Source organism: Sinohyriopsis cumingii, chromosome 14 (assembly GCF_028554795.1).
Source record: "Sinohyriopsis cumingii isolate HCF-2022 chromosome 14, ASM2855479v2, whole genome shotgun sequence".
NCBI classification, from domain to species: Eukaryota; Metazoa; Mollusca; class Bivalvia; order Unionida; family Unionidae; genus Sinohyriopsis; species Sinohyriopsis cumingii.
The window spans coordinates 85,813,051-85,839,066 of record NC_142974.1 but is presented as its reverse complement, the minus strand read 5'-3'; the positions used below and the strand labels follow the sequence as shown (position 1 = coordinate 85,839,066).

At 36.0% G+C, this 26,016-nt stretch overlaps 2 protein-coding genes across 2 annotated transcripts in view; one reads left to right on the top strand and one right to left on the bottom strand.

Moving 5' to 3' along the window:
- The window catches only part of LOC149784297 (carbonic anhydrase 1-like), a 36,835-nt gene extending 24,113 nt beyond the window's left edge, over positions 1–12,722 (top strand). Inside the window, exons 3-6 of the mRNA XM_089932973.1 lie at positions 3,126–3,218; positions 4,370–4,433; positions 11,706–11,881; positions 12,583–12,722. Of these exons, the coding sequence (XP_089789099.1) occupies positions 3,126–3,218; positions 4,370–4,433; positions 11,706–11,881; positions 12,583–12,714 (465 nt within the window). The 3' untranslated portion in view covers positions 12,715–12,722. The remainder of the gene's footprint in view (positions 1–3,125; positions 3,219–4,369; positions 4,434–11,705; positions 11,882–12,582) is intronic.
- A 2-nt stretch (positions 12,723–12,724) lies between these two features.
- Positions 12,725–26,016, bottom strand: part of LOC149784296 (uncharacterized) — a 29,890-nt gene continuing 16,598 nt past the window's right edge. The window contains exon 2 of the mRNA XM_089932972.1: positions 12,725–18,037. Coding sequence (XP_089789098.1) covers positions 17,156–18,037 — 882 coding nt within the window. The 3' untranslated portion in view covers positions 12,725–17,155. The remainder of the gene's footprint in view (positions 18,038–26,016) is intronic.

Genomic DNA, 26,016 nt, shown 5'->3' with positions numbered 1-26,016 from the left:
GATAAACCTTAGAAAGAGGACATTGTATGTTGGAATGCACAATCAACTTTCTCGAGTTTTTATCTCTGAGTGACTTTACTCCACAACGACAAATTCTAGACCCGATGGAGCCAGTCTCAGTCGCCCAAGCGACTATCATATTCGGTTGACACCAACACAACCTCCGTACGAACACTCTACCCAGATTTTGTAAGAACAACACTTGTACATGTTAAAACGATCTCATTATCTCTTCTCAGACGTAATCCAAGTCCCATGCGCATATTACCGATTCGCCTAACAATAATGTGATCGGAAATCTTAGTCGAAGGAGACAGTGACTTGTTTTTGAAAATTATGTTTTTCCAAAAATACTTACCTGATTAAGTTACCTTAATACCCTACCAGCCTCCCCGCAAAGCGAGAATACTTTTACACGATGTTCTACCCAGCTTTCAATTCTACCCAGCTTTCAAATAGCACTACCTGTATGTGGAAAGGGGATGTAATGTGCAAGAGTTATTACCCTTTGTCTATATTGTTTTAGACAGAAAGACGAATGTTTGTACTTGGGAAGCTGGATTCGGGAGGTAGTAGGGCATATATGTCTAACATTAATGTGATCAGGTATGTATTCTTCTACACAAATAATTTACTGAAAAAAATGTTTTCGTAGTTTTGAAACAAGAATGAAGTCTTATAGGCTAGTGGTGCTGTCTATCGCCTGCAAAATACGCCTTATTTATTTGATTTTTACTTTTATCCAGGCCGTGGTTGGCCTATTGTTTAGCACAACAATGAAATCCGATGCCCTCTGTGTGACACATGCTTCCGTTGTATATTGCGCATCCAAAGTCAGAATATACATTGCTTTAGTGAATTATTAATGTACTGATTTGCATAGACTAAAACTACGTTCCCTGAGAAAGGTTATATGTTGTAGAATAGATGATGTAGAAATGAAATAGGGCATGTACACAAATGATTTGATGAGTATGATTAGCAATGTCAGAAATTTTTGATCCAAATGAAAAGTACATGGAACTCCCAGAAGAATCACCTTTTATTACAAGCTATTGTTTGTCGTGTGTTTTGCTTTTGTTTGCTTTTATTTGGTAAAGTCTTGCATATTCTATAATACATACGCACTTATTATCCTTATTCTTGACGTTGTCATGGACTTGAAAGGTTCCACTTGTTACTGTGTGACGTTGCCTCCCTCCACTCAAACCACACACACACACACACACACACACACACACGAACACACACACTCACGCAGGTTCACGGGTATATGACGTCTACCTACGGTAGCTATTATGAAAGAGCGAAAGAGATTTAAAGAAATTGCTATGAACTTTTAATACCAGAATTTGTCCATTGAACGCCGAGTCAAACTGTTATCTATCTTCGACAGATGTTGTTCCAAATATCGAAGAGACACAAATAATAAATGAAATTGGTTTTTCTGTGTGTCATCTATTGTAGCAGGAGATGTTATTTGATGGCTACACTCAAGACGTTTTTATTCTGTGTATACACTATCTAATTACGTTCTGCATATGATTTTCTGGACTATCGTCTTAATACACGATTCTGTAGTTGTTATCAGCACATCCAAGCAAATTCAAAACGTACATAAAGGACAAATATAACATACTATTCATGACATGATAGCAATTAATTATATTACTTTATAAGCTCAGCCTCTTTGTTACTACTGAACTATCTTCCTGACAAATTATGCATGCACATTTTGCAACAAATCCAGGACTTGCGCCACATAATTAAACAGTTGGTGAAGGGAGAGTATTTTCCCACTATACGCAATATAAACCAGGTATTTCGGCCTACATTGGCTTCTGGGTTAGGTTTAGTCGCTCTATAGTAAATATAGTCGATCTTTTCTCCAGAAATATATCCGTAATAATTAGTTATATTTCGTTTTAGTAAGCTTATCCCTTATTTGATGTTTATATTATCAAAGTTTTGCTATCTTAATAGTTATGTTTTCTCCCTACACTTCTCTCGAAATTCCCCTTTCTAGGATGTATGTTGCACAACTCTTTTTGGGTTCAGTCGTTGCTTTAAATCCTTGCTAAGGCTAGAACATTTTCCGTTTGATCTTTTGTGTTGAATTTAAATACATACAATTATCTATCAATCTAGATGCGACTTTATTGTATGTGTAGTCAGATCTATTCATCTTTATAAATATAAATAGGAAACGATCAATTATTCTTCCATCTGTTTATTGTCGAAAATACCTTACAACAACATTTTCTAGTTTAGAGTCTTTAGTGTCTTTAATTTCATATAAATTGCTCAGATTTAGTAGTTAGAATGAAACTGTCTACACAATACTAACATTATATTGGAACCTATATTATCAGATATCTTCATCGTCTGTGCTGACTGAAAAGAGTTTAAGAAAGCCCGGTTATGAGAGTTATTTTACTGGTGATATACTTTGAAAACGTAGACACTGTTGCTGCGATACCAGCCATATGATGAAACCGTGGAAACTTGTCAAATCCACATTTTAAACAACTATGTTTGTACTTACCGGTAATTCCTTTCGATGTAACAATTTAATATGATACATTTTCAACATTTGTCGTTGAGGGTCTATATTGAATATATTATGTCAATGTCTGTTGAGACTAAGCGCGCTTTATAAGACGTTCGTGGTCAATACATTATCATGCAATTTAAAGCATGGCCGAAATTTTATTGCAACTTGATGCAGAGTAACTATTCACCAAAGCAAATCCATATACATGTATATGTTTGTGTATACGTTGATAACCAAAACATGATGTCAATTTCATGAATAAGGATTTCGATATGTTGGCAATTATTTTGGAGCAGTATTGTTGGAGTCACTATAAATTTGCGTTTCGTTAATCATTGTTCAGATACATAAGTACACAATGGCAACAATAGAAAATGATTGTTAAGCAATGATATTAGAAAATCACAGTCGAGTGGTTAATTTATAAATCTTCTTTCAATTTGTACAATACGTTACCATGATATTGTCTGATCACGCATTCTCGTTACTGGTTGACTGAATGTTTGGAAAGTCTAACAGTGCTGTTTTGGATAAGGATAATGGTTCAGCTGTACACAAATTTATGTTTCAGATGCATATTGTACATTATAATGCGAAGTACAAGAACTTTAGTGAAGCTCTGGATAAAAATGATGGTCTAGTTGTGCTCGCTTTTCTTTTCGAGGTAAGTTTTCATGTGACTGTGATACATTATAATATTGCGACATGCTTTTGTAAAGCATTGAGCTAGATGAAGAATGCTGATTCTTCCTGTTGCATCAATTTTCTCTGCTCTTTTTCTTATGTTTGCTGCCATATATTAAATATCTTGTGTGATGTCCTGTACCGTATTCATCAATTGAAACTGGCATCTTTATTTCCATTCTCTCAATCCTACATGCTGCTGACGAAATATTGAATATTATTTATTCTTAAGTATAAGATATCTATCTTTCTTAAAGTAGTCACTGCATATGAATACGAGCATTACATTGTTTCAAACAGGAGTACGTCTCAAAGCTCCAGATTCAGTCAGACGCATATCAGTTATACTGGTTTTATGATAACGTGACGACATTTATTATGCATGAGTCAGACACATATCAGTTATACTGGTTTTATGCTAACGTGCCGGCATTTGTTATGCCTGAGTCAGTCAGGCACATATCAGTTATACTGGTTTTATGCAAACGTGCCGACATTTGTTATGCCTGAGTCAGTCAGACACATATCAGTTATACTGGTTTTATGCTAACGTGCCGACATTTGTTATGCCTAAGTCAGTCAGACACATATCAGTTATACTGGTTTTATGCTAACGTGCCGACATTTGTTATGCCTGAGTCAGACACAGATCAGTCATACTGGTTTTATGCAAACGTGCCGACATTTGTTATGCCTGAGTCAGTCAGACACATATCAGTTATACTGGTTTTATGCTAACGTGCCGACATTTGTTATGCCTGAGTCAGTCAGGCACATATCAGTTATACTGGTTTTATGCAAACGTGCCGACATTTGTTATGCCTGAGTCAGACACATATCAGTTATACTGGTTTTATGCTAACGTGCCGACATTTATTATGCCCGAGTCAGTCAGACACATATCAGTTATACTGGTTTTATGCTAACGTGCCGACATTTGTTATGCCTGAGTTAGTCAGACACATATCAGTTATACTGGTTGTATGCAAATGTGCCGACATTTGTTATGCCTGAGTCAGTCAGACACATATCAGTTATACTGGTTTTATGCTAACGTGCCGACATTTGTTATGCCTAAATAAAAGTAAACATCATATAAATATCACTTATTTTAACACTTCCCCATTTCAGGTAGGAAATCACAACGATCACTTAGATCACATTATCAGTCATTTCGCGGAAATACCCTACAGAGGTAAGTGTTTTGTTTATGACACAAATGTTTATGCTCATATAATCTACATCTAATTTTGACATAGTAGAACTTGATCCACCCTGGCACAGTATGCCAGCAAGTCACACTCTATACTGATAATATTCAGAGCGTGTGACAACTACTTATTTGCAAATATGTGCAGAATCCTTAAAACATAATCTGTACGTTGCATTCGATAATTTTATTTTCAGTGATTCTATGGAATATCCTGTCATAAATGTCCATATGTTGAAATTATTGCCAACTACGCCTCCAGATCAGTCCATACCTTTCATGTAAATTATAAGTATAAAGAACGACGTTGTCCAGCACATAACGAAAGAAGAGATTGTCTGCGATGAAGATTATATATGAACCAAAATTTGACAATTCGTTTGAGCCACAATATTGTCTAAAATGGGATTACACATTTTGTTTCGGACAATACGGAACATGGGAAACCATTGATACAAAATGCCGACGTACCATGGGTCCGTATGGAAATATAGTTTCGATTAGACGACTTTAGATCTTTTGACGCGGTATGCGGCCCCGTTTTATTCAATGTTACAGATGGGACGGTACGGGCGCAATGAAAATTCAACATCAGAGATGACACTATGTGCCCGAGTGGAAATTTAACATCACGGTCCTTATAAAGAGAGCTATTTCTCTACAATTCACTAGTTTTTTTTGTCGTGTGTTTAGCATGGATACATGTTGCCAAAACAAGGCTGCTAGATTTACATTCGACGTTAAGATGCATCTTCTTTCCCTGTTAAAGGAGTGTCCGATTGCCATTTCTTAAAATAACAAAATTAAAGTACATTCTTTGTCAAGTTTAGAATAGTTTAAAAGAAGATTATATGTGCTGGTAAGCAATAAAATATTATTCTCAGCTGGGTTAAAAGTCAAATACACGCAAAGATAAAAATAGCAAACGAATGGCAAGTTTTATTAAATTCCAAATTGTAAATAAAACATCATGAAGAGACAGAAAAATAAACACTAAAGTAGAGACAACACCGAACCATACAAATAAATGTATAGTGTTAAAACAAGCATTCCGTGACACATTTTATTAGACGACTGAATATATTCCTGAAATACTGGATTAAACAGCATCGTGAGCAACCTTTATATTTTTTTTATAATTGAAACAATCTTTATCTACACGTTTGTCGCATTTCACTGTATGTTGCCGCAACTTTCCCGCCTATAATATTGCAGATGTATAGCTTTATAGTTAATACTATGTAAAAGTACTTACATATTTGATTTTTTAAAACAAATGTTATTTACTGAGAACAAAATATCGCAAATAAAACTTCTTTTTGCAGTTGGTTTCCACTCGTCCAATTACATTCTGCATTCTTAACATCAACACTAAATTTAGAGTCGAGCAAAACCACAATTTGGACATATAAAAGGGGAATAGTTAAGATATTCTTTTCTAGCACACACACAGACATACACACACAATCGACACAAATCTCAATAAAAAATGGCATTACAAATAGAACTGAGGTAGCGAATTAGTCTTCATAATAAGTATTATTCTTATACAAACATAAAAAGGGGTTGAATATGTTAATTCTTATACCAGTTATTTATGTATTCGTCCAAATACATAATAACACACAGAAGTGTAGTTAAGATAAACCTTTATATAACACAAGCGTAGTGTTCATGTTCATGTAAACATACAACGTAATTTCAAACTGACATAAATATGCACAAACACGTGAGATGTAGGATATGACATTTGTTACATACAAGCACATACTCATGCATGCAAACTAAGGAAAGGGTATGATATTTTCTCATAACAGTCATTACATCCAAGCATACAATTACGCAAGCATAAAATTGTGGTTTTATAAAATATTATTTCCTGTCAATTATAAACTCACACACACAAACTGAATGAGAGTATGGTCGTATATTTCCTTCCTCTTGTTCGTTAAACATAATTCTACACACAAATGAGGCGTAGGTTGTAGTGCATTTTCACAAAGATGCAATTACTATTTACACATACATATGAGGGATTACCAATTATTTTCTTCTTGAAAACCGACTAGCATTCATACCAAAAGTGAAAAAAGGTATAGGACGATGCTCATGCAACCAACACTGAATTATACATACAAATGGGCATTGGGTATACTATTTTGTTAAACTAATGCAGAATTACATATCGAAATGAGAAGAAAGGTATGGTCTATTTTGAAACTGCGCAGTAGCATGTATACATGAGGAATTGGGCATAGCAAGTTATGCATAATAATCATTTTCTCACAAACAACGCGCATGATGAAAACGGTGTTTAGCAAAAATAACACAATCACACATCAAAGGAGGGATAAGCTATAAGCATATTTTCATACCATCACTCCATATCATGTAAGCTCATAATAAAACGCAACAGGATTAAGTTTATATGTGTGACCTACAAACACTCGTTTACATATACACATACGAACTGGGTATAATACATTTTCATAAATCTAATATTTACAAAAACATGAGATTGAGTAATGCTGTGTGATATTTTATTTCCCTTATAAACATACTACAGATGGCTCCAGCAAAATACAATTGTATATACAAAAGGAGTAAGATATTTGACTGCTTCAAGCCAAGCAAAGGTTGTGATAGAGACGCACAACTACAATTATATGATTTTTTTCTCCTATGATATTTTCACATACCCCCACCCCGCACACACATTTGAACACAGATGATGGATATGGTAAGATATTAATTTAACTAGACATGTTTCGCATAAACACATGCTAACACATTAAAAAGTGTCAGGTATGATATGTTTTTACTAAACCCACCATGGCACACAAAACTTGGATGGAGCTGATAATTTAATCAAACTAATATTTATTGTTCTACGAACACACAATTACAGTTTCAAAAAAAAAAATTAATGCAGTATATTTTGTCATATAAACACACGTTTGCACGTATAAATAAAGATACTGTATGACGTTGAGTTCATTAAAACAGATTATGATACATATAAATGAGGGTGAGATACGATGTGAGTTTTCGTACAATCTCACAATGCATAGACATAAGTTATGCCAATAGAGGTAATAGTTTTATTTGTTTCAAATAAACTCATAACAATAATTACGTGTTTAGGCTCGAATAAACAGTAATATGGGAATGAGTGACAACAACAAGCTTTGAAAAATATAACAAATTAGTTATTTCCTTGGTAAATTACTGTAAAAATGGAAAAATTAAGAACTTACGGTTTTAAGAATTAAATCCAAAAATAATCCAAGAATAATCCACGAATAATATTTGAGAAGTCCAAATAATAAAATGTTCTAATGATTTCAAGTTTGCGTCCCGACAAAGAATCCAAGATGGAAGACGATGACGTATGCTGTAACCTGTACTATACTGAAATCTACAGTTCTTTGTAGAAGTACAAAAATTAATCTTCCGGTTTTGGAAATCCAAAAACAATTTTAAGAAATGTCCTTGTTCAAGAATTCTGTATAAATACAATATTTCCAGAGAAACGATTTAATCTTTACAGTCCAAATAATCTGAAGAAAAATTAACATATAACTCAAAAACCCAAAACTAGTCACAACAGAAGAAAACAGCTTAACATAAGTGTTTAAAAGCCCATAAACTCTGAGATCTCAAAAGATCACTATTAATACTAGTATTTCGCAATTTTGGAAATGCCTAATTGCGAATTTTGAGAATCACGTGATCATGTTTACATATAAAAATCACATTGCCACTGTATGTCCTTGATAAGAACCAATCATTTTACTCAAAGAATAAAAGTTGTATACTTGACCCTCAATCAATGCCAGGAACTAATTCAAAATAGAAACAGTATTTATATTATTACGTATTCCTGAAAAGATTCAGGTCAAAGTGAACATTCTGGAAAACATCAAATTACTTGTAAACAAAATTACATTATATTGACATGTAACGAAAATAAAAAGATTCCAAAACCCACAAGTAATCAAATCAAATCAAACACAAATTAAATCAAATATACGTTCAGTCAAATATACGTAACAAAATGTATACACATTAACGACAAAGCATTACAGTAATACCTCGTGCATTCGAGTTTCTGGATTCGCGAATTCACGGATTCGCGAAATTTTCGTTGGTACCCTCTACGTACATGTTTTCTTTATTTTACTGAATTGTACCTTCGTTATATGACTTCTGTGACATATGAAGTTTTACCTAGTTAACCTTCCTGACAATGACAAAGAAAACGTCAGTCATTAAGTTCACAGTCCCATTCGTTACTTGGTTTTACCTTACTGTGAGTGCAAAAGAAAACGGCAGCCAATGAATTAGTATAGGGGTAATATTAATACATGTACCGTACTGTAAATGCGCTAGTGTGGCAAATACCCATTAGGCGACACTGTACTCTATTTTTACGTCAACCATTTATTTCTCTTTTTAAGGGTAATGTATTAAGCTAACTTTTAAATGAAATTAAAGTGCTTTGGGAGCATGATTTGGGTCATATTTAGGGTTTAAACCCTAGAAATAAGCATTTATTAACATTATTAGTGACTCGTACCAAACATTCGCGATTCCTCCTGATCCGCGACTGTTTCTGGAACCTAACCTCGCGAATGTTCGAGGTATTACTGTATATTGCTTCACACAATTACCTTTTTCAAAGCAACACGCATTGACAAATACCCTACCGGTTGGGGTTTATCTAGAATACACAAATGCACGTACAAATGTTGATACTGTCAGATATATTCGTCATACATACACACGGTGATACCTCAAGCTACGGTATAATGTGTGCAATGTTTATTCAAAGAAACGCACAATCGTACAGGCAAATTAGAGATATATGATTATATGTCTTTTTTAAAAAGTTTTGAGGGTTAACTCATTTTCTCAGCACAATATAGGCTAAACGTGAGGGTGGGGCAGTATAACTGGTGGAAGAAGAACCTGGGAAGGCCTCGGTAAATATTGTCAACCCACGGAAACCTACTGGCAAGATTTCTCACATATCCTAATTGGTCGAGTCCAAGACTCGATTCCACGCGGACGGATGGCAGTGATCGGTAAAGGCGAGCGCTTTAGATTAATATTTGTCCTTTCTGCACGACATTCACTATTGGTGCGTGGGCTCTTTATAATTAAAAAAATGTAATGCAAACACACTGTTGCAAATACAATGGGGGTATAAAATATATGTTTTAAAACTAAAAATACGGAATAACACAATCTTAGAGCCAAGACACAAACTGGTTTGTGATCAAATATATTTTCATAATAATTTATTTTTTCATACAAACGAAACATTTACACAAAGAATGGGAGTCTTGTATGAATTGTTTTCTTACCAGTAAACTTTGTTAGTACAAATGCTCAAATACTAATACCAAATACGACTGAGTCATGATATTTATTCAGACAAAAACACAATTACACAAACAGCTAATGTCAGGGTACTGCTTCATGCAAAGGCTCAATAATACATACAAATATCAATTGGGTATGTTAATTTTCAAACGAATGATTTTTTTCGGATACAAGCACAGTTGTACATAACAATGGGAGGTGGATAAGATAAACCGTTTCGTTATAGGAACACAAATTTAGGCATTCATATAGCGGTTACTTCGATATTTGATTATTACAACTATATTTTTTCTATAAAACGCAAAACGACAATGCTTTTTATGTTTTGTTTATTTAAACAAAGAATCACACATACAAATGGGGGAAAGTGTGATTATTTTCTCATGCAAACACACAGCAAAAACTTATTATCACAAAATGTCCACTAGTGTGGAGATGATTTTGATTCATGTCACTCATTTACTTTTCATGTTAGCGTGTAAGTACATATACAGGGTTTGATAATGTTTTAATGCCGTGCTATATTAATTCTGAATGTGTACACTAATAATTCAGGATAGTTTGCAAACTTATTTTAATGAGTGTAGCTAAATACATTGACTCAATGTGCACTGATTTATATGTCTGAATGTTGTCTGTATGTAGTAATATTTATTTTTAAGAATTTTGTTTCAAGACTGCGGACCAGGTAAGGATAAACTGAATATTTTCACTTACCCTAAACAAAGTTTTGACCCCATATGGTAAAATTGTGGACTCTATCAATATCGCCATCCTACTCACGAACTCGCGGAATACTTCGGGCTTTTAGCAGTAGCTTTATGTGTCTGCCAGTCGCAAAACTTTGTGGAAATCAAAACTGTTCAAGAAAAACAATAACAAAGTAAACGATATAAATAGCTACTACATCAGTGTGTTTGGTTGGCGGTGTTATATTTACAAGATTTTGCTTTCAGCAACATTACAGGCAAAATATTCTAGTAAGTCAGAATTTCTCTTCAAAACTATGTTATATACGATTAAATCTTTACCTCTGACTTTGTTATAAGTAGTCTTTGCTTAAACGATACAGTGCAGCAAGTACACGTCTTAGTGGTGTTCTTACCTGAGCAACTCTGCTTATTATTTATTTTTCTTCCAAACAATGTAGATAAATCTTTCAATCTGTAGTGATTGAAATATGCTATATTAGAGTCTGAATTGATCCAAATGTTCCTAACACGGTGTGAGTTTCTATGGTACTTGACAAGAAAGCCTGTATATATTTATTGAAATCGTGAAATGGTTTCATTTTTGAAGCCTTTTAGCAGAGAGATCAATTAAGCTTTAAAAAAAGCCTTTTAGCAGAGAGATCAATTAAGCTTAGAAAAACAAGTATTTAATGACTTAGTAAGGTTGATTCCCAGACCATGGCATTATTTTATGATGGGAACAACCCCCCTCCCGTGTGTTTCTGTCCCTCTCTCCCTGGTCTTACAATGCTTGTACTGTCTTCATATTCACTTACATTGAACTCTAAATACAATGCTTTGTAGGGGTCACTAACATCGAACATTAAATACAATGCTTTGTTTGAGTCACTTACATCGAAACTAAATACAAAGCATTGCACGAGTCACTTACATTAAACACTAAATACAAAGCGTTGTACAAGTCACTTACATCGAACACTAAATACAAAGCTGTGCACGAGTCACTTACATCGAACACTAAATATGAAGCATTGTACGAGTCACTTACATCGAACACTAAATTCAAAGCTTTGTACGAGTAAAGATGTTGTACTGGTGTGGTAAACAGAAGCAGACATTAAAACAAAAACTTTCTCAAATGAGTCATGGACAAGCGACATAGAACATGTACAGTAAGAAGTTATTTATTTTGCAGACAATCACACACTAATAGAGCCGTTCGCCTTGCGGGAGTTTCTACCAAAAAAGCTGGATACATACTGCCGTTACTCGGGCAGCCTGACCACTCCCCCTTGTTACGAGAGTGTTACGTGGTTCATATTCTACGAAACGATCGAGATTTCTGAAGAGCAGGTACACTATCAAACGAGAAGCGTCAATAAATATCCAGGAGTTTTTGTTTGCTTTCAACTGTATCGCCGCTAAATAAAGCTTTAACATTTTATTAAAAATAAACTCGTTCGCTTCTGGATATTTTGTATACGAATAGTTCTGCTTTATCTTCCCTTTACACCAGGTGCCATATTTTCCTCGAAAAACATTAGGCTGGGTGGTTGGTTTTAATGGAACATTAAATATATTATATGCTTTGTCATGCCGAGGAAACTGAAGGCAAGTGCCATCCCAAGGAAGCCGATCCTAGTTGACCTGGGCAGTATATAACCAACGACTCTTGAAATACTGTTCCAAATAGTTGCATCCATGCATGTATGTATGCACACACACACACACACACACACACACAGAGATAGATAGATAGATAGATAGATATACATAGACGTACGTGTGCGTATCTATACATGTATATAAGAATGAATTTCTAGCTGGATGTCGATATTATTAGGTATAAAGGTAGGTGCATATAGGCAATTTTCTTATCCAGTCCATCTTTGCTGGGAATAAAACAATATTCATCAATAAATGGACGCAAACGTTAGCGAAATTACAAAATAATTCATTTAGATTTTGATTTACAACTTTACTTTTGATATATGTTTATTTGATGCACATTATTTTATTAATTTCTTAAGCTGTTTACATGCATTTGTTTTCAGCTACATTCGTTCAGGCAGGATGTCCACCAGAACTTTGCGAACGGAACAATCACAGATATATCAGATGATTTCCGCCCCCCTCAGCCCCTTTATCAAAGAAAAATTTACTGCAGCAAGAAAGGGGAAGATTAAAAGAAAAAGAATAAAACCAGGACAAGCCGACAATACATCCTGGTGAGAAACACATTAATCTGTCGGCGTCTCTGGCGTTACTTGCACTCCTGACCGGGTTTACGCATTACGTGCACATAATAGACTTGCTTCAAGCAAATATATATATTCAATCTTCTAGTTTTCGGTCTTTCCAAGATACAATGGTCAAGAAAGAAAATGTTGTTTCAGTCTGTATTAGTTTATGTCAAGTGCATACTTAGCATATTGAGTTACTTTTCTTATTTTTCCATTGGAATTTGAAAAGGTTGCTAACTTGAATGTTTTGTATGGGAAAACATGGAGTCTTGTCCTTTTATAACGTATGCAAATACAGTAAAATGAATGTGTGAACCTGTGTCATAATATATGTTCATATTTTTTATTTAAGCTGTATAGATCTTTTGAACAAATGAATAAACAAAATATAAAACAAGGATACCTTTTTGTGTGTTTAATGACTTTCTAGGGACTATGTATAATTGTCTGAAAATGAAACGCCAATCAGAGCATTGAAATGTTTTACAAACTCATTCTTTATTACAGATTTGTATCAAATACTCTTCGATATATTGTTAAAATTGTACAATGTTTGGTTCCTTGTTCTGCTGAGCAATGTGAAGGCAGACTCTTGTGAGAGCATTATTGCACCTGGAACTTCCATATACACGAAAAGCAAAATAGACCAAAGCCATTGTATTCTATATAATGCTTAGACTATCTCGATTAGATACAAGAATGTCTGACTGCCATTTTGAATCAACATTATTTAGTAAACCTTATTATTGAAAATAGTTTTTTGCTTGGCAGTAATGAGTGTAGAGTCTTACAGTTTTAATTCAGTTCACTGCATTGAATCTTCTAATTTTGGTTGACAGGGTGGGTATATATATATATGCAAAAATATTTAATTTCAGCAAGTATTTAAAGTTTGTACTTTCCTCATTTTGATAACTGATGATTGTTGCTTTGTTGGGGTGGTGGTGCTTTCAAATCCAAAAGTCCAGGATAACATAATTAGCTATGTTAGTCATTTGCAGATTATATTTTCCAAGAACTGAATATTAATACATGTACCATGATCAGCTAATAAATTTCAGAAGCATATCAACTAGAATAAATCTGATTTGACTTTTAGCGCCAAATACCTAGACTGGTTCTGTACCAGATATGTATTAGAACAAAGAATCTGCAAGCAAAGATTAAAAGTTAGAAAACCAGTCCGTTCTCTCCTAACTAAGCCATACAGCTGCTATAAATAGAAACCGCTGTCAAAAATTGAAAGTAGAAATCAGCATGTTTCTTGGAAATAGGGCAACTGCTATAAATAGAACATGATTCTGTTAGGAAAGTGCATGCAAGTCTTCAGACAAGCGTACTCTTATGTCTTAGTTAGATATAAACAGTGTTCTAGAATACAGTCTGATGGATTCATGGGATGTAAATAAAAATGAAAAAACAAATTGTTTTTTTTTGAGGGGGATATACCGAAAATGCATAATCCTAAAAGGTACGCGTCAGGCATAATTTAGTGGAAAAAAAGCATAATGGTTGACATGTATGATGTAGCATGATGTCTCACACAGTCACTATGTCCTGACACCAGGCCAACCAGTCTTAGTACTAACCTCTTAAAGCTGAGCACACAGCAAGGTAGTTCTCAGTATCATTTTTGAATGTCTTTTGTATGACTCAGCCAGGGTGTGAACCCTCAACCTCCTACATCCTGGGCAGATGCTCTAACCACTAGGCCACCAAAGCAGTCACAACAGAAAATGTGTTAAATGTGCTGCAAGACCACTGTTAGATCAAATATTCACCCTGTTACTTAGCCAAGTATCGAACTCGCAGATCAATGAAAGTACTGTCATGTGGGAGAATAGAGGGTGATGTCTTTACAAGTTAAAAGGGATTATGGTCAAAAACATTCATTGTAAGATGTAGAACTCTACCTGGTACTGAACAAGTACATGTATTAAATTTGTGGCTCAATCAAAATGATTGTCAGCTAAAAAAAACAAGTGAGTGATGCCTTTCAAGCCATGGGCTTATAAGGTCACATATACTGGCAAAAAGCTTGGGAATTATCACTTGAGAATTAAAAGTGTACCTGATGCAAAAAGGAAAACGTACTAAATCAAACATTTTTTGCATCTAATACAGTGTTTATACTGAAAAACGCAAAATTAATACAAATACTGATTCTTGGGACTTGCAAGGAAATGAAAGCAATATACTTGCTATTAAATGAAACATGAAAACATTGATGGACTCTTCACTTTGTGGTGGGATCTATTTGGTTCAGCGATAATATTTTAAAATCAAAGTAGATGCAAGTAATGGATAATAATCAATACCAATATGAAATGGATAAAAACAAAGCATACCATATATGCATTTTGGAATGGGAATAGTGGCATTGAAACATAAAAAAATTTGCAATTAAAGTACTGCAATCAACAATAGTTTCCAATATTACCCTTAGATTATATTCTTTTTGTCTGTCATGTTTATAAGATGACCTCTACTCTGCATGAATCAAATTTACATTAAAAATAGTTCAACTCATAGAGGAATAAATACAGTACACACTGGAAGATATACTTCCAAAATGGGAGAAAAGGTATTTCCAAAAGTGATACAACCACTGTGACGAGATGAATTTTCTCCCACTAATATACCACAGCATCCTAATAAAAATACATAAAACACAGAAAATAATTTTTGCACATGAAGCATACATGGAAGGATGCCAAATGACTGACTGAACAAATAAATCCTGAGCAAACTAGGCAGCCTACTTTCACACTGATTAATACCCATACTTCATGGAGAGGATACTAACATGAGCCTATGTGAATCAACAAAGCAGCTGTGTGATTCATACCTGGTATGTTTTCAGCCTACTATAATAAATTTTTTAATACAATTAAATAAATTAAATATTCTTTTTATTTAATACCAGAATTACTACATATCACTTTAGATATATGTGTAAAATATTGTATATCTTCTTTATGCGATATTTTGATTTAGACTGTCTGCCGTATTAGTTCAACCGATAACCACTTCTGTTGTTAGCCTCGTTTATTCATGTGCCACATAAGGATGTTGCTGCCATATTTGGAAACATAAACAGACAGAAGTAAATATAGAATGAATTGAATAACATATTGTTGAAAATCCATATATGGTAGAGTGCACCATATTTTGAATATGAATTACTGCAAGAATATGTAATGGTGGACAAAGTACGGTTAGTGTAAACATACAAATATAATTTACCTGACACACAATTAGTAACTTTATTATTGTCAAACTTCCTCAAAAATATAACTTCACTTACGCTTACAAACCCCAAAATAGACTGCTCCGGTGACCTAGTGGTTAGAGCGACCGCCTCGGATGCAGGAGGTCATGGGTTCGATCCATGGCCGGGTCATACCAGAGACTTACAAAAATGGTACTAACAGCTGCCTCGCTTGGTGTGCAGCATTAAGAGGTTAGTGTTAGGACTGGTCGGCCTGGTTTCAGGATAATGTGACTGGGTGGGACATCAGGCTACATGTCTGCGACATGATGCCCCAGTGCTAGACATCACTATAAACTGCCACATTGCAAGCATCATTGTTGTTGCTGTTTTTGTGGGGTTTAACGCCATTTTTCAGCACACGATAGGCTATGCATGGCGGCCAGTATTAATGGTGGAGGAAGAACATGGGAAAACCATGGGAAGAACCACCAACCCAAGAGAAGCTACTGGCAAGTTTTCTCACATACCCACATTGGCCAAATCCTAGACTCGAAAACACGCAGACAGAGGTGAGATGGCAGTGATCTGTAATGGAGAACGATTTAGACCACTCGGCCACATCGTAGTGATATAACTTAAAAATTGTTAAATCTACATTAAAAATCGAAATCACATCACATTTTTTCATATGCCATATAAGGATGTTGCTGCAATATTTGGAAACATACACAGATAGCAGTAAATATAAAATACACTGAATAACATATTGTTGAAAATCCAGATATGGTATAGCAAGCCATATTTTGAAAATGAATTACTGCAAGAATATGTTATGGTGGACAAAGTACGGTTAGTGCAAACTTACGAATATTATTTACCTGACCCATGATTAATAACTTTATTATTGTCAGACTTACTGAAAAATATAACTTTACTTAGCAGATTTCAAATACAGTAATCTTTTTATCTTTTTATGACGATAGTTTTATTTGCTTCATTTTTATGTATAGGATCCTAATTTAACCTCAGTCATGCTGAGCTTACGACATCATATCTCCACACTGATGTACAGTAAATGTTTGTTTATCTTTTATTTTATATTGTATGTATTCTTACATGTTTCCATAAGTGTTGGGGAAAGCCAAATCTTTCTTAACATATATAACATTTTTATACTTTTTCTCCAGTATGACTCCTTGCATGTTGCTTCAGGTTCTGACTCTGAGTAAAGTCTCTCCCACATTCTTGACATTTGTAAGGTTTTTCTCCACTGTGTATTCTTAAATGCATTTTCAAGTTCTGTCCATGACTAAACACTTTACCACATAATATACATTTGTATGGTTTATCTCCACTATGTATTCTTAAATGACACTGGAGGTTTATCAGTGCGATGAACTCCTTGCCACATTCTTCACATTTGTATTGTGTTTCACCTTTGTGTATTTTTAAGTGCGTCTTAAGGTTTGAAGTCTGACTAAACTTTCTTCCACAGATTTTACATTTATATGGCTTTTCTCCGCTATGTGTTCTTAGGTGCAGCTTTAGACTTGTATTCTCTCTAAACAGTCTACCGCATTCTTTACACTTGTAAGGTTTTTCTCCACTGTGTATTCTGATGTGCAACTTTAAACTCTCTTTCCTTATAAACAGTCTACCACATTCTTCACACTTGTATGGTTTTTCTCCACTGTGTATTCTTAAGTGTATTTTCAGGTCCTGCTTCTGGCTAAAGGTTTTACCGCATGTTTCACATTTGTACGGTTTTTCTCCACAATGACTCATATAATGTGTTTTAAGATACCGATTCTGTGCAAACTCTTTACCGCATTGATCACATTTGTACGGTTTGATTCCACTATGCAGCTTTAAGTGCTGCTTCAAATGCCCGGTTTGAACAAACATTCGACCACAAACATCACATTTGAATGGTTTCTCTCCACTATGAAGCCTTCTATGTACAGTTAGACTATAACTCCTGGTGAACTCTTTCCCACATTCCTCGCATTTGTTTGTTTTTTCACTGCTTCTTGATATTTGGTGTACCTTCGAATTAGGCATTGTTTACAAAGATGTTTGTTTCCCTTCGTACGTTATATTTACCTACAATGTAAGTCCTCGACGCTGATACTTATGTTTTGGGCGTCTACGTAAGTAACGACGTTGTATAGCGTGTCTTGATGTCGACTAACATCGTAAAAAAAATCAAATTTTCATGAATGTCTCACACAACTGGCAGCCAGTAATGACGTTTTTCTACACATTAAAGTCATAATATTTTAGTCAGGCTTTACTTACTACTTGAAGTCAAATTCTCGCAAAAGAAATATACCTGTTTTCAAGTTTCGTTGGCCTACACTTCAGTTTGCTGGAATGCGATGGAAACCGGGAATGCCGAAATCGGGTTAAAATGAAGTATATTTCTTTAACGAAACGAATACAAAATGTATGAATATTAAAGAAAGTGTTTAGATAGCTTCGTTTCGTTTAAGATTCTTATCATCATTTTACTGGATTTCGGTATATTCGGCTTCCGTCGCCTTCCAGTCAACGAAATTTGAAAATATGTCCAATTGCTTGTGTGGGAATTTGAGTTTAGTGGGAAAAAGACATCATAGTTAAGTAAAGTCTGACTAAAACATTATAACTTGATCTTGTAGAAAAGTATGATGCGCCGTAGCGGACAAAAGCTGGTACAATTAGAAAGTTGCAGTTGAATTTCGATCTCGTATGTCGAAAAATCCAGTATGACATGTCCTTAAAGTTCCATTTTCTAGATCGAGATTTTAGATTTTATATGTTGAATTATACAGTGATAAAGTTTTATTTCCTATGTCGACGTTTTACAGCGTATATTTTGAATTACACAGCGGTGGCTGCGATTTAAATATCATATGTCGAGAATCTCTAATTCATACGTTGTATGCAACTGTGTGTGATGAATGTTCCTTTACATATGGCGAGTATTTACATTTCATCTGTTGAATTCCACAGCAACGAGAAGAAGACTCCTTGTTTAAAAATAACTCGGTCCGTTCACGAGAGCGACATTTAGCGAAGAAATTCATAGTTATTCTCGGCCTGTGAATGCTAACGTTCAAACTGCAAATGCATGAAATGTAATGGCGCATCATAATTGAATACACGAATGATGTATCTTAATATTCCATATTATTTTGAATTGTTAAAGTGGACATTGTGAAATATTACTTTTAACACCAACGCATCATGTCACTATAAAAAAATAAAAATTCTGACAAACACAATAAAATGTCCAATCACCGCTGTGTAATTCAACAGATACAATCTCAAAACTCAACATACGAAACGGAACTAAAGCACAATCAATGTGATTCAACATGTTTAATTGAAACTCTCGACATGTGACATTAAAATTTCAGTGACCGCCGTGTAATTCAGAAGATACCATGAAAAACTCGACATTGGACATCGAATTTTCAACCAGTGCCGTGTAATTCAATACATGAAATCTAAATAACACTGGACAACAAATTTTTACAAAAGTCATGTTACTGAAATAAAATTAGTCAATTCTTATCAATTTTTATGTGCTGAACACGAATATGACAGTCAAATTGCAAAATTGGCTCTAGTTTTTTTGTAATCTGCAAGAAATTAATGTTTACATAACGAAATGCATTCCAATAGTAAAAGGTCAACTGTAATAGCCTACCTATAAAAAATCAAGTCATTGACTACATCTTAGATTTCTTCGCCTGTCTCTTGTACAGCTGTTCGGGAGCATCTCTGAGGAGTGTCCAGCTGCCTTAAGTTATCGTATGTCTCTTTCATGTGGACAGCATACGCTACTGGAATAGATGGAAGAATGTTTCCATTGTGCAAAAGCACAGCCTTGAGACTCAGTTTCGAAGAGTCCACAAATAGTCTCCATTCTTGTGGGTCATGAGTGATTTTTAAAGCATTCATGAGGCCCTCAATATCGGAACAGAATATCAGATTACTTTCCTTTCTGAAGAAAGGCTCCAATTGCTGGTGGCGCTTTCGATATGCAGTAATTGTGACATCTTCTTCTAGAAGATTCCATTGTTGGAGTCTTGATCCTAGCAATTCTGCCTTGTTCTTTGATAAGTCCAAATCACGAATCAGGTCATTTAGTTCTTCCTGTGTTATTCTGTGTGGGGTTGATGATGCACCACAGTGAAAATCTGGATCACTGCATGCTGATGGACCAGGAGAAGAACAGGTCGACTCACCTTTGTCTTCGTCAGATGAATCAAGAGAATATTCTGCTGGAGGTTCTGGAATAGGAAGTCCCTCACCATGTGGAACTGGTCTCAATGCAGACGGAATGTTTGGGTAGACTATTCTCGACTTCTTTCGCTTCGTTATTCCGCCGGAAAGAGGAGGAACCAAGCAGAAGTAACAGTCATTTAGGTGGTTGCTTGGCTCTCTCCACACCATTGGGACTGCAAACGGCATTGATGACCTTTTGCAATTCAACCACTGTGAAAGCTGTGTCGTACATGTAGCACAGCATATATGCGGAGCCCAAGGCTTGTCTTGGTCACCAACCTTGCATCCGAAGTAAAGATGATATGCCTTCTTCACTTGAGAATTGATACTTTTCTTCTGGTTGGCAAATGTCACTTCCCCACAAATATAGCAAAAATTGTCCGCGGTATTAACACACTTTCGAGGCATTACTGTTCTTTATTGTACGTAAATGGATAAAATAATAAGTTTTATGTAACAGTAGCTTGAACTGTCTCGCACAACGTCTAAAATATTTTAAATGCTGAACCTATCTGATTGGGCTTTATATAGTACACTGCTTAGGTCAGCTTCAGCAGCCGCCTGGCATTAGTATAATAGGCCTACACATGTATAGTACACTGCTGACGTCAACTTACTTCAGCAGCCGCATGGCATTAGTATTGCATTGCATCAGAAAATGATGCAATCAACTGTGGATGATGTGAGCATGATGGTATTATGCAATGTTACATCATTATTCCGGATGTTGCTGCAGTCCTACTGGAGAAATTTACACAGTGAAACATAGAAAATGAGGTATATGAATATCTTCAAAACGAGAGCCAATACAAATTTTTCACGGTTATATTCGTGTTCGGCACACCAAAATACTACAGATTAGGGCCTTTTCAAGTCAGTAATGATTTCACTGTTGACCAGTGTAATCAACATATGAAATAGAACTTTCAACATAAACTCTTTGAACCAATTCATACATTAAGGATTCTCGACGTATGACATTGAAATTTCAACCACCTCCGTGTAATTGAAACGACACAATATAAAATCTCGACATCGGAATGTAACTTTCAACCACTACTGTTTAATTCTACGGACACAATCTAAAATCTCGACCTAGAAAAATGGAACTTTAAGGACAATTTTTTGTGTGGATAAAACACGTGAAATTGAAATTCTGGACATATGACATTAATTTTTTAACGGCAACGTTCTGATTGGACCAGATTTTATCCGCTACGGCGTCTCATAGTAAACGCAAATATGGGCTACCAAGTGTGTGTGATATTCCTGAAAATTTGACTTGTCGTTCCGAAATCGGGCCACGCTATACAGCGCCATTATTTGGGCTGTAAGACCTATACGCGGAAAACATAAATATAAGCGTCGAGGTCTTACATTGTAGGACTACTACTTCTGCATACGTGGTCCTTGCAAGCTCCAAGCTATTTCAGCTGGTAAGTTTTTGAAAGTACCCTATGTGGCAGAATTTGGATTTTATATATTTGTTTATACCCCTTAGGTCTGTGGTGGTGTAATTTTATTAAAAGAATTTAGTGAAACAATTTATCAAATAATTGTTTTGATATTTGGGTTGATCTTTTCTTTCAGAATTTTTTTGGAAGTTGCCAATGTCCCCGGACTGTCATCGATCTTTCCTATATATAGAAAAAGAGATTATGGGCGTTTTACTTCCTTCCATAGACTCATGTCTATGGCCGGTTTATTTCCCCCACGTCCTACTGCAATCTTTGGCAGTAGATTTCCATATTGCCCTATGTTTGTCATGTGTTCTATATTGTGTGTTCGAACACGTGTCTCTGATAAGGCTGGCATCTAGGTAAAATCTTGTGAGTTGTCTAATCACACAAACACACACAGATATATATATATATATATATATATATATATATATATATATATATATATATATATATATATATATATATATATATAAACACACACAATTAGTATAGTGGGGAGATATACGGACAATGGAAAACCCGGTCAAAAAGTTCGTGGGCCTGTATAAGGACAAGATTTATACGGACAAGGAAAATTCATGTCAAAAAGGTCTTGGGAAAGTGTAGGGACAGTGGGACTTAACATTAATATAGGGGCAATATGAATGGTGACGTCACGGTACTGAAAAGTGATAGCAATGTAGCAAGGGGCTGGCCTCAATCGGACCAAACGGCGAGAAAAAACTAGAACGCTTGGCGGGAACAGGCCTGGCGGGACATAGACATATATAACACATACAACATACAACATACAATCACAAACAACTATACAACCGACTAAAAACATTTAAGGCAAGTAAGCAATTCTTTTCGAGGCATATGAGTCGCCCTGAAAAGGGCCTTTGTGTTCTTCTATTTTTGCCACTTCTTCCATCATCTCCTCTCATTTTCAGTGATTCATTTCTTCTCCTTCTATTCATCATCTGGTATCCAGTCAGTATGTCTGATCAATATAAATTTCTCCTGCACCTTCATCCAGTTTTTATTCAGTCTTTAAACTAGTCTTTTTTCTTTCTGTTGTCTTTTCCTTTCTATCCTTTGAGGAAGAACGGGTGTCAAATTGGGTTTGGTTGGCATCACCAGCAACGGAGAAGTGGACGAACCGAAGGCTACTGGAGAAGCGGTCACCGTCGCTGCCTGGTTGTGGTTTGGGAATGTAAGGTTGCGTCCAGGCCGAAGTGTCTCTCTTGCGGGTAGAAGCTGTTTTCGGAGGGCATTTCTTTTTCTGGGGACTTGTCTTTTTCTTTTTCTGTGGGCTTTTCTTTTTCTGGGGCTGTGACCTGGTCTTGACATCGTTGCTCTTTTTCTTCTTTGGGGTTCGTTTGGCTTTTTGGGGAATGGCTTTTTTCTTTGCGAGGACTTTGGCGGCATTAGGATACCATTTTAAGAAGGATCGAATGATAACATTTCCTTGAGAACCGCTACCTCCAGGTTTCAAAATGATTTGCTTTTTGGTTTGAGTGCGAAGATTGTCCAGTTGTGTTCATGTTACTTTGTTTCTGTCAAACAAAAAGCGTTTGGTTTGATGAGGAATGTGAATGATACCATGCAGTAACTAACGTGCTGTCACCATAAACCATCTGAAGACTTCTTTGAGACTGGCTTCTAAGACAAGAGCACGTATTTGTGGATTGTTTTCGCGACTGATGCCGTACAAGGCAAGAATGAATTTGACGGGAAGATGAACCTGAAGGGACGTCATGTTGATGCTGTGTGAGACAGACCCAAAGTGTCCTAGGTTTTTATAGATTTTTTTGTTAAATCGATGACGGGGACGTGTACACGACAGGTTCTCTTGGCACCAGTGGTGAAACAGATGGTAGGAAATCGCAAATAATTGGTGGTGGGTGGGTTTTAAATCCACGAGTAAAATATGAGTATGGGTTTGAGTGGCATCTTCGTACCCATAAGTCTGCCAAGGCGTTCCGAACTGTTTTGGCTACGGCTTTCACTTACGATTTATCTCTAGGGCTTTTAAACGAGATCACGTAATAAGCATTGAGACTGATGGTTCGATGGGCTTTACTTTGTTGAAACAAATTTTGGGTAATGTAAATGACACTGGCAGTACGATGACGTCTTTTGCGCGTAAACTACAGTTCAATTTCTTCTTCATTTTCTCCTAACATGTCGAAAATGACCAGATGGATTTGACTGGTGTCAGACACGATCCCTTCGCCTTCGCTAGGAATGCCTTCCACAAACACGATGCAATCGCCTTGATATTATCGCAAGAGGCTGTACACCAATTGCCACTCCTTGTAACACCACGCGATTTATTTGATGTAGATGATCGATCAAATGATGTTTATGTTCGATCAAACGTTTGACACATTCGGTTTTGCCTGAACCACTAGGTCCGGCAGTTAACATGTTAAAGGGATGGCGAAGATAAAAAGCCTCCCAAATGGCACGAAGTGTTCGTCGATGACTTTGAAAGTGAAGGAAGAGGGAGCAGAGACAGTAGAGGTAGCCGTAGTCCAGGGAATGTAAATTTTGATACGAAGCCAGACAAGACAAGGGTTTTTATACTTTTGTCAGGTTACGTTTATTGATTTTTTCAAATGGGACAACACGAAAAATAAAAATACATAGTAGCCAAATGGTTAAGTACAGCGACAAAATATACATCAAAACGATCAAAGTGGAATATAAACACATCACTGGACAACATAATTTTGGTAACCAAGGTGTCCTATTTACAGTGTGTAATGCTCTTAAAGTCTCTATACTTGGTACAGTCACAGAGGTATCCTCCCAGAATGGTCTTTCGGGAATGTCTATGACAGTCCTGTCCTGAATGGAGTGGTTGTCCTCGGTGACGGGTTCATCTTCTAGCACTGTCACTAACACAGGTTTAAAAGTTACTTTCAATTTTGAATTGAGGATCACAACTCTTAGGCATAATTAGCTACTTCTTTGGTCCAAGCCTCGAAACACAAATTTTTCCAGTCACGTACATCTGTCCAATGAGGGTGTAAGTCACAAGAAACACACACATTGTCGTACACATATTCAGTACCTAGAAGTTGACGAATATTCTTTGCCATAGAGGTCGAGAAGTATCCAGATGAAAACGCTAGGCTTTTAACAAGATGATTCTCTCGTGGACAGTTAAAGGGTCCACTTTCATGTTTTATTAGATGGTAAGTACTGTTCGTAAAGTGTCCACAAGGAATCGGCTGGTAAACAAAATCACAGTAAGGAAGTCAGTAAGACACACACGACACGTCGACCCCCAATTCATATAAACTGTTCTCGTAATAAGTGTTGGCAATCCTTCACTGTCTAAATAGTGTCATTGATTTCCTTCCACGGAATCTGTTGTGTCACGAGTGATAGAGGTCGTGGCATGGTATCAAGTTTTATACCCACTTTGTAAGGTAATAAGTGTACTTTTTGAACAGCATCGGTGTTATTTTAGATCCGTACCAAAGTTGCTTAGTCACTAACTCAAACACCACACGTTGTACAGAAGTTTCCGCATGAACCAATATTTCTTGATTTAAAGATTTTGGTAATCCTCTAACTCCTCGGCTTGAATTCTTTGTATTAGGATCACCTTGTAAGTAGAATGAGTGGCAACCAAAACATTATGAATCTCGCGTGATTCATCAATGTCTGACCAATGAGACGCTTTGAAATGAATCAATGCTCTTATACCCTTCAGGAACCAGAGGTAACGTGATGGATGCAATTGTTCTTTGCGTTGAACTTGCATTTTGACCACATCTCGATAAATGTGTTCTCTCAACTCCGAAGGCAAATTACGAATGTTCTCTTGTAAAGTATCCATCCAGAGATTATTGAGGTCGTCCCACTAAAGGTAGCTAGTGACAATCCGGAGACCATCGACCATGTTCCAGATACGCCAAATCTGTCTGCTCCCACTGGTTTAGTGACACAATACTACTGAAGCACATGACTTTACCCCCTTCGCCCAAGAAGAAACATACGTCTCTGGCTAATTTTTCAGGAGTAGGTCCTCCCAGATATTTAGGTAATTTTCCTTGGAAGGTTTGGAATCGACTTTCAAAGTCGAAGTATTCAGGCCAACGCACAGGGAAAGAATATTCGTCTTTCACGGGCTCATTTCGATGGGGGTACAGTGAAATCGGCAGGAGTTTGGTCAGTTTTAGATGACATTCGTAGGGTGTAGACGCATGATCTCACGTGGAGGTTGACATCCACTATGAAAACCAGTAAAGAGTCCACGATAATGAGTGGCATCGCTTTCGCAAAGTACAGGACGCG